Below are 19,037 nucleotides of genomic sequence, written 5' to 3' on the forward strand. Positions count from 1 at the left end.
TTCTTCAGATCACAGGTGGGTGGAGAACTACAACCACAGAAGGAAATACACTGACTTCCCAGACTCTCAGGTATATTCTAATAGGACCGTAGTCAAAGCTTTAAGCAAGAAGCAGATGGAAAGCATCACCATCCCCAACTCTCCCAAAGACACCTGTTTGTAAACTTCCTATTTCAGCTCATCCTACTATGCTATATCTTGGAATACAACTCTTTTTTGAATTTATAAAATTACAATGGTTTATTTTCAATCAATTTTAGAAACATTTGACAAGGTACGGGAAGTAAACAGAAATAACCTTTGATTTTAATTTTCCTATTTTCTTTACCATCAACAGCAAGCAGATTTTAAATTCTAAGATTGAAAAATATAGACCTAGGGGGATTTTAAAAAGCTTGGGAAATGAGACCCAAATATCCTCATGCCCAACAAAGAATAGCTTTCCTTTTATTAGTTGGTTTTTATTAAACAATTCCTGCCTTGAAGTCTAACATGAAATACTTTAAAAGTTAAAATTAATATCATAGATTAAAAGCTTTCTATTGTTTTAGGTTGAATCATAAGAACTTAAGTGTACCTCATATGTTAAGACTAAAACAACCAAAATGTTCTTCAGAAAATCTTTAAGAGTATAATGTTCCAATAAAAGGAAGTAAACTTTTAGAACATTAGTTGGTGTTCTGTTTCCAAATCTAATCCTCCAGGCATAAACTACAAAGTTAATAAGGAGCAGATTAAAACCACCCAAGAACAAATTATTAATTCAGTTTTCCATTTCACTCTTGAATTCTTGTCTTAAATGCACTAGGAATCTCTGCTGCCAATGCAGTTAAAGCTGCAGCAGCTCTAATAATCAACGGATATTATCACAAAGGGTGGATACATCCTAAAATGAAAGCACCATATGCCTAATTATTGAGCTAAATTTACACACGTAGTTATCTCTGAATGAAACATTTTCAGCTTTTCAGCTCACAAAAATTATTTCTTTCTATGCCCTGAAGGTATTTCTCCAGATTTCTTTTTCCCTGGCTTTCTTTCCTCCCCACATATCTGAGTGTTGTGTGACAGCAGGCCCAGAAGTCAGAAGTAACTGGACACTGATGAATGAATGAGGAACCACTCCATTCAACACCCTCTCTATGGTTTTCCTGAGGATGAGCATCCCTTCTGTGTAATAACAATTCTAACAAGGCAAAATAATGCTTACTTTCCTGCCATAGGAAGTGAGAAACTTGGCAACAACAACTAAAAGGTGAGGCAACAATAGAAAATAGAAGCTATTGGTCAATACAGCAATACTGCAGCCAAAACATACTTTTCTTTCCTGGAAATGACTTTCTGAATCCAATTTACTTACCAACCCCTTTCCTTATCACTCCCACCAATTCCTAGCTGCTAGTAAGTACATACTATGTATTGAATAATGAATGCTACATGCCAGGCATTGCGCTGAGAGATTCACATACATTTTCTATTTTAATTCTTACAACAACTCTGAAAAAGAGGGATTATTAGCTCCATTTCAAAGGCGTGGAAAGGGAGGCAAGAAGTGTTTCTACTCTGCCATACTGCCTCACATTTATAAAACATTTTGTTGATATACTTAATCTGGGTTACATTTAGGATGAATTGCCTTTTATTGTCAAATTCTGGGCCATGGACCTATGAGATAAAAAAGGTGTCCCCACTTCAAGGGTGTCTGAAATCTACTTGAAAGATAACCTATATGCACATGAAATCAGTGACACACAGGCCAAAGATAGAAATAATAAATAACATGGGAATTTGGAGAAGGGAGAGATTAGTGAAGGTTGAGAGTGTACAGAGGGCTTCATGAGGACATGGATTTTGAGCAAGTGAGAAGACTCTCCTTGTGAGAACCATAAAGTAAACAAGGCGAAATCCTAAACTACATGTGTTCTGGAGATAGTAACTATGTAAGTTTTGTGGAAGCACAGTCCTTCCTGGTAAGTAACAGAGATACAACTCAAGAAATAAACTGAGGCAGATTTACAGAAGACTACGGATGCCAAGCTAAACATTTGTGACTTCACTGCGGCTTCATTCTAGAGCAAAATGTTTTTCTAGCTGAAGTCACTGGACCAGAAGCATCAGTATCACCTAGCAACATGCTAAAAATGCAAATTCTGGGGCCCACCCAGGCCTACTGAATCAGAAACTCCAGGCTTTTTAAATTTTATTATTATTATTATTTTTGAGACAGAGTCTCACTCTATCACCCAGGATGCAGTGCAGTGGCACAATCTCGGTTCACTGCAACCTCCGCCTCCTGGGTTCAAGCAATTCTTCTGCCTCGGCCTCCCAAGTAGCTGGGACTACAGGCTCACGCCACCACACCTGGCTAGTTTTTGTATTTTTCGTAGAGACAGGGTTTTACCATGTTGGCCAGGCTGGTCTTGAATTCCCGGCCTCAACTGATCCTCCCCTCGGACTCCCAAAGTGCTGGGATTACAGGTGTGAGCCACTGCGCCCGGCACCAGCAATCTGTTTTAACATGCCCTCCCGGTGATTCTGATGCATGTTGAAGTCTGAATCATTACTTTATATGAAATGGAGGACCATTAAAACCTGAGTTGGGCAATATGAGAGAAGTGATGTTTTAGGAATATTAATAGTCATCTGTAGAATAAACTGAAAAAGGGACCACTGACAAATGCATAAAATTCATTGAGCCTCTACCATGCAATTATTTATATGACACAGCACTTTTCAGGAGAAACAATATGAAATTGGGAAATAGAAAACCAAGCTTCTTTCTCTTTCTTAAAATATCACACCTTCTTAGGGAGGAACATGTTTATGTAATTCTGATTTCTCTAGTGGAAAATAATAGCTAACCTATGACTTTTCATTTTAGTGTGGTACTGTAATAATTACTCATTAAGACACCTTTATCTCTCAAAAAATTTTGCCAAAATGGAAACAAAATAAAACCAACTCTAGGTATATCTTGTATAAAATTGAGATACAAGAAAAATGGTAACCCTTATTAAATACTGTCCAGTATTCTAGGTAATAAATAAATGAAGACTCTGCTTACTTTAAAAATAACATATCTGAAAAAAAAATACTGGCTGTAGATATAAACACTTTTCAATAAAATAACAGAATCTTCATATTAGAGTGTTGACCTTTAAAGGAATCTCACAATCATCTACATTTATTTCAGCAGTGTTGTATTTGGTCAAAAGATTTTTTTTTTTTTTTCACACCACTTTCACCAGTTTACGGTCATATAATAAAATGAATGCAGTCTTCATTTTATAAATCATTCTGGAAAACAACTTGAAAACTGGAAAAGGCATTTCCTATATTCATTAGTCTCTTTATTCACTAGGTCTGATTCTAAATCACTTCTGACTGTTGTAAAAAAAAAAAAAATCAAAAAGACAAAGACTTGTAGCCCATGAGTATATACATTAGAAAGGACTTCAAAGATGAGTGGACATCACTTCTGGAATACCAGATTACTTAGCACGGAATCACACTTATCCTGAGTAACTCCTGTAGGCATGTTTATTTCAAAGAGCATATTCATTCAACAAATACATACTGGGCCCTATTATGGGTAGGGCCCAGAGCTAACTGATCTGTTGGACACATGGATGAATAGGGGAAGCTCTTTCTCCTGCCCTCAATATGATAGTTCTGGAAGGGACGGATGACTGCAAAGAGCCAATGTGATAGAAATTCTGTATTCTTGGGAGTTAGGGAAAACAGAAGTACTTCCAACCCTACACTTTGGCTTTATCTTATTACTGATGGAATACTTAATAAATCATCGTTTTTATTCACCCTAACTGCTAAAGCAGCTTTCAACAGTAGTTAATAAATCATCTTCATTTTCTATTCTCCTCAACCACCCCCCTTTAAAGCTACTGAGTTCTTCATTACACATTCTATGTTAAGTAACCACAGGAGGATTAAGTAATGAAGACTAACCAAAGTGCTTAATATGAGTGAATGTATACAATGCATTAGATATATGCCAATTATAAAATACGTTTTTTACTACATAAAGTTCATTTTATACTTCCTAATAAGAATGCCTCATAAAATTGCTGACTTGGGCTAATAACTCCTTAAATCACAATATGGACTTCTCAGGCATTTCTAATTATGAGCTGAAAACCTGTAGTTGGCTAGATAAAACATTCAACACTGCTAGTTGACTAAAAAAAAAAAAAAAGTCTCCAAAAATAGCGTTGTAAATATTCTAAAATTACTATCATGTCTAACCACAATTTATAAAAATAATATAGTACATTTATGTCAATCGTTATTCATCATGTTAACACAGTGTTATAGCCAAATTTAAATAGTTCTGGCGTTTGGCAGACTTTTATGAACCAAGGTCAGAATACAAATACATTTTGAAATATGCAGCTCTTCACTATCTTAAAAAACATGACTAAAACATTTGAAGGATTTAGGGTGGAAAAAAAAAAGCCCAAACTTCACACACAAAAAATCATGCTTTTCTTTAAAAATAAAATATCTTTGACAAAATGCATATTTATCCTATTTAAAACACTGAAGGCCTCTCACATACAAAAGATTAGCTTGCCTCTTCACACATAAGAACAAAAATTTCTATGAAATCTCATGATTTCCTTTTGGTTAATTTTTCTTCTTTAAGAATGCAGCTTTGTAAGTCTTGCCATTTTCTGGCATCATTAAAATCACTTCTGAAATTCTATTTGGACTACTTTTGATCTTCAACTATTAGAAAAGCATCCTGATTCATTCCAAAACGAGAAAGATCCTTCCGCAGATCTCCAGAGAGGCCAATACTTCCTCAAGTATCTGGGGCAAAATCCCAACTGTCACTTAAAAATGAAGATGCGCTGGTAAAGCTGACTAGGTCTCAGCTGAAGGATGTGCGCTGTCCCAAGTGCCTGGTAAGAGCTCCTATCAATAAAGTATATTTTATCCTAAGTGTGCAATGTAGGGGAAAAATTTTTTTTCTTGCAACTTTGCTTTATAAAATCCTAACTCTCGCCTTCAGGACTTTGTCTCCCACAGGAGTCTACGTTCATTCAGCCAGCTTGCCAGATCCATCTCCCCTGGTGGATCTCACTCCTTAGGCCTCCAAGCTCTGCCATCTTCTCTATCTTCCTCCTTTTAAAATTTTCTTGTTCTATCTATACAACTCACAAGGAAGAAATGCAAATGATCAACACAGGAGAAAGTGTTGATCAAAGAAAAGCAAATTGAAAATGCCATATACTGCTTCATCACCTATGAAATTCACAAAGAATCAATAGACTCCATTCATTATATGATACATGGGAGTATAAATGGTTTCTGGAAAGTTATCCCTCAAAATGTACTATCTATTGGCCAATTTATTTCCCTTCTTAAAAATTTAAGAGAAAATCCCACTTACCAGGGTGTGTGCAATAAAAAGTGAGACAGAAATTTACTGGACAAAGGTGTCTGTCTCAGCATTTTTAATAAAAACAAAAAAGTGGAAATAATCTAAATGTTCAGGTCCAAGGGACTGGTTAAATAAAGTATCATGTTTTGACATGGATATATTGTGCCAACATAAAATGACACTTGCAAAGAAAATGAAAAAAAAAAAAGTATATAGTGTGGTTATAACCGCGGCGGGGGAGGGTAGGGAAATGAACTTACATATTGGGGTTAGGGAGGAGCATTACTGACACTACTTAGTGACTGATAAAACTATGAAGGATTTGTTTTTTTTCTACTCTAGTGTGCTTTCAAATTTTTCTTTCCCAAGCAGACATGAGTTTATAAAGCGAAATAACACAATGGAAGATACTCGCTTCAACAAACCTATTCTATCCTTTGGTAAGACAAATCTCAAAGTATAATATTAATAATTCTGCTGAGCAACTTTATCGTCTATTTTTAAAGCAAGCCTTTAAGAATCAATAAATGGACATGCATGGTGGCTCCTGCCTGGAATCCCAGCACTTTGGGAGGCCAATGTGGGTGGATCACTTGAGATAAGGAGTTTGAGACTAGCCTGGCCAATGTGGGGAAACCTTGTCTCTACCAAAAATACAAAAATTAGCCAAGGATGGTGGCAGGTGTCTGTAATCCCAGCTACTCAGGAGGCTGAGGCAGGAGAATCGCCTGAACCTAGGAGGCGGAAGTTGCAGCAAGACAAGATTGCACCACTGCACTCCAGCCTTGGCAACAGAGCAACACTCCATCTCAAAAACAAAAACAAAAACAAAACAAAAACAGTAAAAAGGAAACACTGGTGGTAAATTTCAGGCAGCTGGGAATGAGATTTTGAGACTGGGTAGATACCCCTGAGCTTCCCTAATCATTCCACAGGTCTGTTCTCTTCTCTTACGCCCCGACAGAGAGAGATACAGTGAGGAAACACACTCCCCTTTTAGTACGTAGCTCCAGCATGTATTCCCATGAAAGAGGAACTAGGGACAGACAATCGACCTAAACATCAGCTCAGGAAGCTGGACACGCTACCCCCAGCGTAGGCTAGGATCCCTGGCCTCCTGTCCTACTTCTGAGATCATCCTGTCACTTAGAAGAATTGAGTGTTCTGAAGGGACCTTGAGAAGACCATTTAATGAGGAAGGATTTGGCAGAAATGGAGACACTAGCAATAGCTTGTAGTCTGTGGATGGCTTGAGTTCACGTCCTGGCCATAGTCATTCACAGGCCTTCGGACACCAGTTACTGCCACCCCCTTTCTCATAAACTCCTAGCACAGACAAACAGGCACCAGCAACAAAGGTTGTTTCAGAGGGTAGCAATGCTGTGTTATTAAACCACCTTTTAAGAACTTGGTGTCCTTCATCAGGTTTTTATCCCCTCATCTCCACGCCCTCTCTCATATTAAGATGCTAATACTAAACACTCCCACACAAGACAAGACAATCTAATTAGTGACCCACATAAAAACATGAAAAATGCAAATGAAAAGTTAATATAATATGTTCTGAGTGTCACTTGAATGAAGGATGTAGAGCAAGAGTGATGAGAAAGCAGCAGAGCAAATCAGGGACTGGGTTTTTGATAAACTTAAGAGCCAGGGAGATGAACAGACTGTGAAACGCGAGAGAGGAGTCGTCATCCTAGTCACAAAAGTCAAGTAAACACAAAGGATACGTGTACTTTTCAATTTTATTATCTCTGTTCTGGATTATCTGCAGGACTACTCAGCTCTAAAGTACCTAAAGCAACTACCAGAGTATTCATGACAGAAATGAGGGCTGTGACTTTTAAATGCTCTTAAGCCTTAATCTCATTTGGTTTTTTTTCAAGTACCTAATGATCACAGAGGTCTTTGTCAAAACTCAGTGGGGGCGGGGCACTGCTGCCACATTCTCCGGAGCAAAGGAATTAGCCGGCATTGCTTTCTTAGGCAATCCCCTACCCAGCAAAGACGTCCCACCTCCCTCTAGGATGGTCTCAGTGGGGCTTCTGGCAGTTGGCCTGCCATTTAGGGCTGAGGAGGAGGGAGAGCCTGGTCAGCCAGTCACCAAAGCACACGTTCTCATTACAGTCAAGATTATCCCAGGTGGAGTGGGGCCTGGTTCTCAGTACTTCTCAACACCTGAGAAGCAATTCTCAGCTATTGTTTGTACACTGGGGGTATCTCAGAAAGTCACAGCTCACGGGCCTTATTTCTCATGTGTAAAATGAGTAGTGGGTCTGGAATCCTAATAAATCTAACTAAATTCAGTGTGAAGCTCTCAAAAAGACCAAACTCTCTGAGCTACAAAATAAAACTGATTTATGCTAACTTTGATACCAGGTGATGGACTGAGCTCTGATTATAAAATTTATCATAATTATATAATTTTTGCCAAGCCTAAAATAATAATTCTCACTTCTTAAAAACATTCCTCCAAGATGAAACAGATTGAAATTCACTTTACTCGATCTCTCTCTCTATTTAGAAGAATAACTTCAATACTTTAGATAGATAACTCAGCCAGGCATGGTGGCTCACACCTGTAATCCCAACACTTTGGGATGCCGAGGTGGGAGGACTGCTTCAGCTCAGGAGTTTGAAACCAGACCGGGAAATATAGTGAGACCCGATCTGCATTGTGTAAATAAAAAAATTATTTATTGGAAAAAAGAGAAATTAAGAAAACTCGACTGTGACTACTCTGAAAGATGGTATCTGCAGGAATAGGCATATTTGACTATGAGAAAGAGACAAATTAATTCTTTAACACATATTCTGAAGAAGCTGAAGATGTATATGCAGTAAGTATATCATTCTAAAGATACTTAAGTTTTTTTGGAATTTGGTAAAAATCAAAGAAAATCAGAGTTGACCGTAGCACAATAAAATTATAGCTATATGGGAAGGTCTTTTTGATGAACTGGAAATGTATCCCTTTAAAGCACTAAAACTCAATTTTAACTATTTTTGATACCCTTTTGAAACTTCATTATCCACTTTCCTGAGTTATTAAACAGCATATGGATCAATGCAATCTTGGCTTGATGGCTTTAGGTGGTGACCAGTAACAGCAATAATCACAAGTGGCATTTATTGTGCACCCACTTCATGTCTGATACCATTCTAAGTGCCTATCACATTTAAGCCTCAGGATCCAACAAAGTGGGTACTATTAACCTCATTTTACAAATGAGGAAACTAAAGTTCTGAGAGATTAAGTAATTTGCAGACGGTCACAAAGCAAGAGAATGGTAGAGGCCAGATTCAGACCCACGTTATCCGAGTCCAGAACCATCCTTCTAACCACTACATCACTCCAAATGGATGCATCAGAGACAGGTAAGCGCACCCCAAAAGAGAATCGCCAGAACCTACTTGGGTGGAGAGAATTACCCATAAATTGGTGTGATTTTTACATGTCTTCTTTTAAAACAATCATCCTTTAGGTTAGCTGCCATTCTTCTGTTATCCATGGTGCAATATCAGAAGAGCACACACATTTATAATTTTAAAGCAGCGCTTCTAGTCATCACATGTCCCTTCTCTGGGTGATCCCCTTTCACCCTTTGTATATACAGTAACTCACTCTCTTCTGCTCTCCTTTCCTTCTTCTTTCCCACTTTTCCTCATAAAGAATGTTTAACTGAATGATTACAAATGCCTGTGCTTCCTGGAGAGATCTTTATAAGGAAAACAAGATGTCCTATCAAGCTTTCCCTGGGTGTCTTTACAAAGAAGAAGATTTCTAAACCATGCCACTGGTAAGATTTTTAAAAATTACTATAATTGACTTAAAAACTACTTTGATCCATGGTTGGCTGAAAAAAAAAAGAAAAACCACCAACCTAGTATAACGTCAAATTTACAATAATGCAGAATTGTATGTTTTCTGTACTCTCTATTAGGGTCTGCAAATAATAAGCACGGATAATTTATACAATTCTTTGGAGTTTTATTTAGGAGACAAGCCATGTGGGAGACAATGAGCAACACTCACAGAAGACTGGGGCTTCCCTCTGCAACTCAACTCTGCCACTAGCTGGTGATGTGATTTCCAGAATGATCTTTGTGTCTTGGTTGCCTCTACTGTAAAATGAATGAGCTATCTCTCAGATCTCATTCAGATGCAATACCTTACGACTTGGAGCATACACTTAGTTTTAAAATCTGAGATTTAAAGTTATCCTGGCATAATTTGCAGAGTTTGTGTAAAGGGCCTTTTAACAGATTGAGAGGTTGGGGGTGGGGATAAGATATAGTTCAATCATTGAACACCAAGAAAGGAACTAGGCTAAGAATACTGAGGGAACAGTCAAGACTTATTTCCTCAAAGAGGAATCTCTTCCCTAAACTACCAAACAGGTATCTTGTTTATTATTTTCGTCTACTTGGGGGAGAGGCTGTTTTGTCACTCATTTCACAGTATCTCTGGAGTCCACAGTGGCTGTTTCTATTATGACCAATCAAACTCTTCTTTGACCAACATACACACAATTACAAAGAAAGAAATTTAAAAGACCACAGGTGCTTGACTGGGTTAGAGGGTATAACCAGGTTCCAGTGCAATTCTGATCTACCCTGTGTATTTAGCCCTCATCCCTCACACGGATCTGCAGGCATTCCTCCCCTCTGACCTTCGGACACATGCTTAAAATTCTCTTCAATAAAAAATTTGTGCCACCACAGCTTATGAAATAATCTGATTCAAATATGTAAGTTCTTCAATGAACTCCAACCAATTCAGATCTCATACAAATGCATTTCGTGTAATACTAAGATAAATTTTTCAAGATGGTTTAGTTCATTAGCTCACCTAAGAAGTACAGATAGATGCATTTGTTTGAAAATACATTTTTTAAAACCTCTTTTCACACTTTTAACTAGGTTCTAAGTCCCATATACATAAGAAGCTCCTTTATATGAATCCTAGTTGCCTGATAAGAGGAAGACAGAATACTCTTCTAGGAGAAACTATCAACAGCTTACAGAAAATGAAGCTGAACGTAATTAACTACCCATTAATGTATATATGTATTTTTTTGCTTTTGTATATTAACGGTCAGCACCTACTCCAGTACTTACACTGTTGAAAACTTACCTACTTGCTAAGGAGAGAAAAACCTTTGCAAACACTCCATGTCCTCCCTGCTCTGGGGAAGGGCCTCTGGGTGGAGCAATCCCACACTGGCCTATGTTCAGTAGGGAATGTGTCACGGCACAATGGCACAGCCAAGCAACCTAAGGATGTTGAAGCTTCTTGAGTCAGGTCTCCAAATCATGGCTTTTATTATTTTGTAAATATTATTTTACACCCCAGAACTACCCATACAAATAAACTGGAAACTTAAGTGTCAAAATAAAAGTGTCTTGTTTTAACCTGCCAAGGCAGATTATTCTCACATCTGATCTTTACCAAAAGGGTAAACTGTCAATAGTTAACATAAATTACAGGCTATATGCCTAAGGCTAGCATAAAGTATAATAAATGTGAATTTTAACTATTAGCCATCAATATGAAAATGTTCTTTAAATTCATGATTACACAAATAGGTCTGGAATAAAATACTAAAGTCTTGTTTCAGAACTGAGAGAAGAAAACTGTGACCCTACAGGTGCAGGGTCCTAACAGCCTTACATAACAAATCTAAGACTGCCAGTCTGCACATACCCCTAACCCCCACTTAGGTTGGTGAGGATTCCAGCCTGAGAAGAAAGGAGTCCCCTCTGACAACTTGACTGTCTTTAGCCCCAGCCCCTATTACTCAGGACTCCCCTTAATTTCAGAAAATGGAAAAAAAAAAAAAAAGTCATCCTCCAAATTGGATTAAGGTTCTAATCCTAAAGGACAGCACAGGCTAATTGAGAAAATGGGAGAGGTTGGGGGGGCGGGGGAAAGGGAAGCTAAAAATGATTTCTGATTAAAAAAAAAAGTAAATGGACTATTTTTCGAAAACTTCCATGCTGCTATTTTAACTTTTGTGCTTCGTTATTCTAACACTGCTTTTTAAAGCTAAGGACAACCTGAGTACAATTTTAAGATCAAACTCATGAAAATAAATATACACTATGTATGTATCATAAATCTCAGAGAAATCCCAGAGTTAATTTACAAAATTTTAACAGAGGTGAAGGGAGGAAGATCTTAATTCTATTTTGAAGTTTTACATCAAAGATTTACCATCCATCAAATTAGTAGTGGAAAGCATTTAACATTTTTTGTGAAGCATTCTGTACAATGACCTATTTGAAATTAACAGAGTATCTCCCCTAAAACACGAAGTTGTTGAAAATCTACTGCAGTACTAGTAACATAATTGTGCCGTAGATGTAAAAAATAGTATTGACTGACTTAGAACCAAGTACAAAATAACAGGTTGACTCAAATTACAATCCAGTCTTCCAACATGTTAGACTTGAGTGCATTTTCTAAATTGTAACTATAAGTGTTAGTGCATTCAGGTGTGATAGAGAACCTAAGTATAAAGAAAATTAGAAAATATAGGAACAGGTCAGGCATGGTGGCTCATACCTGTAATCCCAGCACTTTGAGAGGCCAGGAGGGTCAGTCACTTGAGGTCAAGTTCGTGACCAGCCTGCCCAACATGGTGAAACCCCGTCTCTACTAAAAATACAAAAATTAGCTGGGTGTGGTGGCACGCGCCTGTAATCCCAGCTACCTTGGGAGGCTGAGGCAGGAGAATCGCTTGAACCCAGGAGGCAGAGGTTGGAGTGAGCCGAGATCGCCCCACTGCACTCCAGCCTGGGCAACAGAGCCAGACTCTGTCTCCAAAAAAAAAAAAAAAAAGAAAGAAAAGAAAACACAATGGTAAAGAAAAAAACTAAGGCAAAGATCTACTGGTTGATAACAAAATGTCCACAGTGGTGCCTGAAACTGAATCCAAATATGTAAAGTTAAAGTCCAGTGCCCTATTTACAATGGGCAACCACTCTTGCCTCTCTAAAGCCAAATATTTACAGCACAGTTTTTAGAACAGCATCATAATTTCTTTTTTTTTTCTTTTGGTTTACAAAGGAATACATCTGCCTGAACTAATCTGATGGAAAATCATAATCCATTTCTTCCCATTAGCCTTTGACTAAACGCTGAAGCTAATTATGCTGGCTCTCTTGGGTTCTCACAGCAACAAGGAATTTTAAAGAACACATTCAGTTCCACTACTTTATGCACGATTGAGCGGCTTCAAAACATCTAGGTGCTAAGATGTTAGACAGAGACTACATAAATCTCGTTTACACGGTTAATTAAGACCTTGTGATTTAGGGACACAGACAACATGCATCTACCATGGATGGATATGCACACTGTTAATATGCTGTCCTGAGTCTGAGACTGCTACTGCCCCACTGGTTCTGCTCTGAATGCACTTGTAATCACTGCTGGTCAGTACCAACAGCTTAACATCTATGTATCTTTCGTATTAAAATCTTTTCCTCGGACAACTGTGATTTTTGTACTAGCTAACTGGCAGCTCGTATGGCTTTGGAGGCATGAAATGTATGAATTACACAGTTCAAATTTAACAGAAACACAGACAGATACAGATCATTTGGGGTTAATTTCCTATGGTTTTGGTTGGATATTATTAAGGAGTCTGGGAGGATTTGGTAAGAGGTAGAGCTTTGTTCTACCTTCCTGATTTGGTACACAGGCAGGATTTCATGGAGAAAGGAAACTGCTAGACAGTTGTTTTGGAAAGTAGAATCCATTCCCCCAAGTGTGGGAGGGTTCTGTTCCTGAGGAGGGGTCTCAGAAAAGCAGATATGCTGATGGACTGTGGAAGGAAGCTGTCTGCACAGGAGGGATGAAGGCATTCTTCCTAAAGTGAAAGGGATCCAAGTCCACTTTAACTTGCTCAATTATAGCTTAACCAAATTCAGCTGGTCTTATATTACAAAGTCACAAATCCTATGACAATCCTGCTGCCTTCATTCTGCAGCCACTTAAGCTAAATACCTCTCAACCACCTCAAAAATCTGTCTACTCTCTGAAAATGGGATCAGGGACTTCCTCTCCTGATTACCGACCCAATATGAAAGCACTATATTTATTTTCACAGATCGTATTATTTTTTAAATGGCAAAAATATTACTTCCATTCATATTTTATAAAATTGAACCAAGATTTGGAATGACATGCTTTTAAGGTGGTTCCTACAGCTTTTCTATGTAAAACCCAGGCTGGCACCGTTTCATACAGGGAAGTAGCTCAGAGAAGAGGCATGTCCACAGACCGCGGGGTGACAGGTGACTGGGGGAAGTTCGGACCTCGGGCTTCAAGTCCTGACTCATCACTAACGGGTTCTAGAGCTCTGGGCCCTTCGATTTTCGTCTTGAAAATGACAGCCTGAAGACTTTTTACGGCCCCCTTCAGCTTTAAGCTGGTCCTGACCTAATCACATATTTCAAGTTCTAACTGAAAATTACAAGGAAATTAGGAAAGATGTATCAAAGTCCATGTTTATCCTGGATTAAGTTTGTCACCATTGTGCTGCTGTGGAGGCAAACCTGTTGCATCACATGGAATACCCTATTTCTGGCTGTGCATTAGAAATACAAGAGGCAGCCGACTGGCTTTTTATATTTTCATTTTTAAAAAAAGTAAACAATAGTATCCCTCGATGATGGGAAGTTCTCAAGTTTCACCTTTATAGTCTGAAAGTACACACAGAATGTCACCTGGCAGACAAGGGCCACATAGCTGAACCCAGTGTATGCTGGCTCGCTTTACCACGCGTGAAGACTCACTTTAAAGCCACGTCCCCAATCCTTACCAGGGGGCTGATCAGTGCCGTCGCTGTTACTGGTGGGGCGATTAACCGCGTAGCGGCCAGAGAAAGAGGTTTGTGTATTACCTGCCCATGTATTTATACCCACCTCGTGTGGCTTGTGCTCACCAGAGCAAGAGCATGCAAGTTAAAAGCAACGAGATTTGACCTTAGATCTTACTGGACACATTTACTACTATATTGGAGACAGGAAACGAAAGAGCTTTTGACACAGCACCTGGTGGAAGGGGCAAACCTCCATCTCCCCATACACTGCATTGTTGCAGTCTTCAGAGTTTCAAAGGCTTGCCATTTCTCCTTGAAAAACACGGCCCGTCGGGAGGGATTTCTGGCGCGGCCCACTCACCTCTTTGATCTTTGCCCTTTTCTCGCGGATGGCGGCGTCGGCGGGCTCCCGGCTCTCTACCCCGATTGGGGGCACGAAGTCCACCGGGGGCAGGCCTCTGAACGGCGCCTTGTCACGCAGCTGGTCCTGGGCCACCTTCTTCTTCTCCAGTAGGATGTCTCTTTGGATCTCCTCGGGCAGCTTCTGCAGGGTCTCCTTGGCTTCCCTGAGAGCCCGCTCGTGGTTTTCGCGGATCCTGGCCAAGTTGTCCTCCAGGGCGGCCTCCGGGTCCCCGGGTGCCCCCTCCTCGCGGCGCCGGGCTCGCCCCTCGGCCGCGTCCTCGGCGCGCGCCCCGGACCCGGGCTTGTGGTCGGCGGCCGGCTGCAAGGCGGGGCTGGAGTGGAACAGGACCCCGCTGAGCAGCTTGGAGGAGTCTGGCAGGAAAAAGATCGCCCCGAAGCAGAGCGTGATGAAGGCGCTGAATACCAGCAGCAGCACGAACTTCTCCGTCAGGCGGAGAGCGGCGGGGCCCGACCCCTTCCTGCCACCGCCGCCGCCGAGCCCCCCGCCCAGGCCACCGCCCGCGGGGCTGCTGAAGAGCGGCAACAGGCCCCCCACGGGCATCGCTCCCGCTGTCCAGTGGTCGGGCGCCGCGCCGCTCAGCAGCCAAACTTCGCCGCCGCTGGTAGTCCGCGGCTGCGGGGCTGGGTCCTGCGTATCCAGGCCGCCCGACCCCCTCGGCTGGGCTGCGGGTCCTCCCTGGGGGAACAACTCCGCGCCGGGTCTTCTCCCCGGGGCGGCTCCTCGGGCACACAGGCACGCGCGACAGACCGCTGGCTGCAGCCCCTGCGGGGAGAGAAACAGTAAAACGTAGTAATTACTGCGATGATAAAGTTTCCAGCGGGTCTCCGCCCTCCAACTCCTGGCGAGCCGCCAGGACCGCTCCCCGTGAGCAGAGTCCTGTCCAGCTCCGGGCACCGCCCTCGCAGCCCACTCTTCGGACTTGGGGTGAAGTTCTCAGGTCCCGTGGGTAGGGGAGGGGTGTTCCTCGCAGGAGGGGGGCAGGGCAGCGCGCGAGCACCTCGGGGAGGGGCAGCACACCTCTGGGCAGGAGGGGCGCAGCGTGGGCGGGGGACTCGTCAACTTCGCCCGCTCCCCATCTCTGCGCTGAGACTGCTGCCTCTTTCCTAGGCTGGGCTGAGCGCGCTGCCCCGCGGTCCCCCAGCCCCGGCGCGGCTCAGGTGGGCGAGCGCGCCGACCTGCGGGCGAGTGGCAGCGAGTAGAGCAGCACGGTACCCTCCGCCGCGGCCCCGCGAGCACTAATCTCACTGCCGGTCTCGGGGCGGTAGGAAACGAGGGAGGCGACGCGGCCAGAGAGTGACGGCGCGGCCGGGCCAATCACGCGCCGCCCAGGGTCCCGTGGGGGCGGGGCCGAGGCGAGGAGGGGGATGCGCGGGGCGGGGAGTTTACGGGAAGCGCAGCCTCGCCGGGGCCCGGCCGGCGGCGGGGAGGTCGCGGGGCCGGGAGGCGCGAGGTAGGCGGGAGCCGCGGTGAGGAGGACGGTCGAACCTGTGGCTGAGGCCCAGCGCCGAGAAGCGGCAGGCAGAGTTCGGGGTCGGGGAGTTTATCTTGCGTCGGCCTCTGCAGGGGTCCCCGGGGTGGTTGATCCTCGACTGGTCCGGGAAGCGCCTGTGCCGGCGCGGGACCTCTCTGCCTCCTCCTCCGACCCGCGCGGGGCGGTCGGGGGCGCTCCTGAGGGGGTCCCGGGAAAGGCGGGGTCTTGCAGGGGGTCCCGGGCGCTGGGTCGTTAAGAAGCACGGCTTTACTCCAGTTACCCTCTTTTTATCCAAGGCCGGGGTTCCCCGGGTGCCTGGTAGCAGTGAAACCCCAAGTCCCTCGGTTAGGGGAGCCGTGACCCTGGGAGCATTTGAGCCCTCTGGTATAACATCCTTTTACATCCTAAGAGACACAGTTCTGTGCTTGCTTAGGACTTTTTTCGTATGCGCCCTTTCTTCCCCCAAAAAACAAAAAACCGAAAAAACTTGTATGTCTCTCCCGCCCACCCCTACTTTCACTATTCATTTACCTCATAGAAGTTGGTCAAATTTTCCATTCGAAGACGAGTTTTATGCTGCGGTAGCTTCAAGCAATAAGTCGAACACTGTGTTGAAATTAAGTCTTGGATCCGACTACTTCCAGCGAAGTGAGGAGTTGGTCCAATAGAAATTATTTTCCAAAATGTGTTGTAATTCCCCTGTTGCTCCACAAATAAGGGGTTATCAGAGAGGAAAACGTTGACTGACTTCGCATTTCTGAAAGCTGGTTTGTAGTCGCCTTATTTCATCCTCACCCTTCTCTGGAAATGTGACATTAGTTCTGTTTGTGCTTAAAACAAAGGAAACAGCTGGCACCTTTCGGGAAGGTGGCTCCAGTACAGTTGTTTCCAGGTGTTAAACTGTATGAGAAAGTAGAAAAGTAATCAGAAATCCTTACGAGTTTTCATTCAATTATTTAATTATTAATTTTAACCATCATTATTTGTCGTTCACTTGTGTAAAATGAGTCATACACTCAAAAGTTCTTGTTAATAGGAAATTATTGTTTGATAAAGCTGGCTTTATGGCTTGGTTATTTTGATACCTGCTATGAAATTCTATGTCCAGAAGAGTGCAGCATATCCAAGCAGGGTAATAAGTTCAGAAGGACTGAAAAAGAAAACAAGGATGATTTTTTTTTAATGATGGAAAGGCAATTTTTATTTCAAACGATTATGCATTTGTAGATTGTGCATAGGCTGAAAGGTTTGAATCACTGTGAAATAACGTTTCTAACAACATCCTTAAAACTGAGTTACCTCTTGAATGGATAGATAAATAGGAACTGGGTTAACTACCCCAAACGCTAATCTCTTTGTGATCATCCTTTTTTGGAATGATTTATTATTTTAAAAATTATGTTTTAAGAATGGAATTATAGCCCCAGAAATATTTGGAAGCTTTATTTCAAATTAATGTTATTAAGTATTCCAGCAAAACAATAAATTCCACTTTTAAGTATATGTTAAAATTGTGATGAATGAAAGTTATAACTTAATTCTATTTCTGACACTTTAATTTTGATACCAAATCAGTTTGGGCATTTAACTTCTGTAGTGGAAATATTAAAAATTTAGTACATAGGTTTAAGGATTTTTTTTCCCCTAAAAACTTTATCTATGTTGTTTCTAAATCTTTTAAAGTAACTACTCTTTTTAAGTTCATCATGAAGCTTATTTTAAGATGTTTTTCTTATTTTCCATATTTTTTAAATGACAGGGTTATACTTGCAGCCTGGCTTTAGTAATATGTTAAACAAGAAGTTAACATGGGTGGTTGATTATAGGTACATATTAAAGGGTGTCTGTGTACATTAGGTGGGATAAGAACTATATGGGAACACCAACATTTGGGCCAGAGCAAATTCGAAAAATTCACAAAGAAGGTATCTGAAGAGGCATAGCAATCGAATTATGCATTCTCTTTAAAAGAATCACATGAAGCCCTGTGTGCTCATGGTAAGGGAGGAGTAGAAAATAGTCAACAAGTAAAATTGTGCATTTTGTAGAAGCAAAATCGGACACTTTCCTCTGATTTCAGTACTACAAAGCACTTGACATTCTACCATTGAAAAAAGTACTTTGTACCCTGAGATAAAAATCAAGGTGATTGGTTCTTGTCCTTCAAGTAATGAAACCTTGACTTTGTCCCGTAAGTCGAGACTCCCTAGCCACATCTATCTGAAGGTAATGTCACCATCTTTATGAGTGCAGTGATAATGCTGAAATTGCTGTTTCTCATTATGGATGGTCTAATGTAAACCTAAGAACCTTAGTAATTTTGTGGGATTTAAAAAAAAATACTTGCTATGTTTTTTTATTTGGCCAGCCAGTCCTTTTGAAGTATAACTCTCTTGTAATTTTTGCAGGTTTGCTTGCAAACTTAATTCTTACATTTTCCTTTTTCAATACTTAATGTTTTTGTGTATTTCTTTGATAATTTGTAAATTTTTGTGTTTCAAGATTGTATCTTTAGAATCAAGTAATTTTTAAAAAACCTGATCATCAGTGATACCCGAAAACACTAGAAAGTAATCCCCAAATAAATGTTGTTGCTTAGATTTTTCTACTTTCAAAAGAAATTACCAAAAGGTAGATTTAATTTTTACATTAACATGCCTAAAATGAAATATAGTAATAATTATGAGCAGAGTTACAGAGGAAAAATTGGCAATATTTTTATAAAACTGATAAATTTATATTTTTATAAAATTATAAGTTCTCAAAAGTTGAAGTGCAAAAACATTTCTTAGTAGGAAGTTTCTAGGCAGTACTAGTTAGAAGTTTGTGGAAGACTCCTTTTGAGGATTTTTGTTCTCTTACATTAAATAAAACTTAATCTAATAAAAGAAATGAATTTAATCT

At 41.0% G+C, this 19,037-nt stretch overlaps 1 protein-coding gene and 1 long non-coding RNA gene across 5 annotated transcripts in view; one reads left to right on the forward strand and one right to left on the reverse strand.

The window, feature by feature from the left end:
- The window catches only part of MAN1A1 (mannosidase alpha class 1A member 1), a 184,454-nt gene extending 167,659 nt beyond the window's left edge, over positions 1-16,795 (reverse strand). The window contains exons 1-2 of one of the 3 annotated variants that reach the window (XM_054490356.2): positions 16,665-16,795; positions 14,600-15,424 (exon numbers count right to left, since the gene is read on the reverse strand). In XM_054490356.2, coding sequence (XP_054346331.2) covers positions 14,600-15,424; positions 16,665-16,691 — 852 coding nt within the window. In that variant the 5' untranslated portion in view covers positions 16,692-16,795. Of the gene's footprint in view, positions 1-14,599; positions 15,425-15,659; positions 15,912-16,664 lie in introns of those variants that run through there. The other 2 variants (XM_054490357.2, XM_063666540.1) reach the window with 2 other exon arrangements.
- LOC129037950 (uncharacterized) overlaps positions 16,047-19,037 on the forward strand; it is a 361,691-nt gene continuing 358,700 nt past the window's right edge. For both annotated transcript variants that reach the window (XR_010126767.1, XR_008503025.2), the window contains exon 1: positions 16,047-16,112. This is a non-coding gene — a long non-coding RNA (uncharacterized LOC129037950). The remainder of the gene's footprint in view (positions 16,113-19,037) is intronic.

Source organism: Pongo pygmaeus, chromosome 5 (genome assembly GCF_028885625.2).
Source record: "Pongo pygmaeus isolate AG05252 chromosome 5, NHGRI_mPonPyg2-v2.0_pri, whole genome shotgun sequence".
Classification (NCBI taxonomy): Eukaryota; Metazoa; Chordata; class Mammalia; order Primates; family Hominidae; genus Pongo; species Pongo pygmaeus.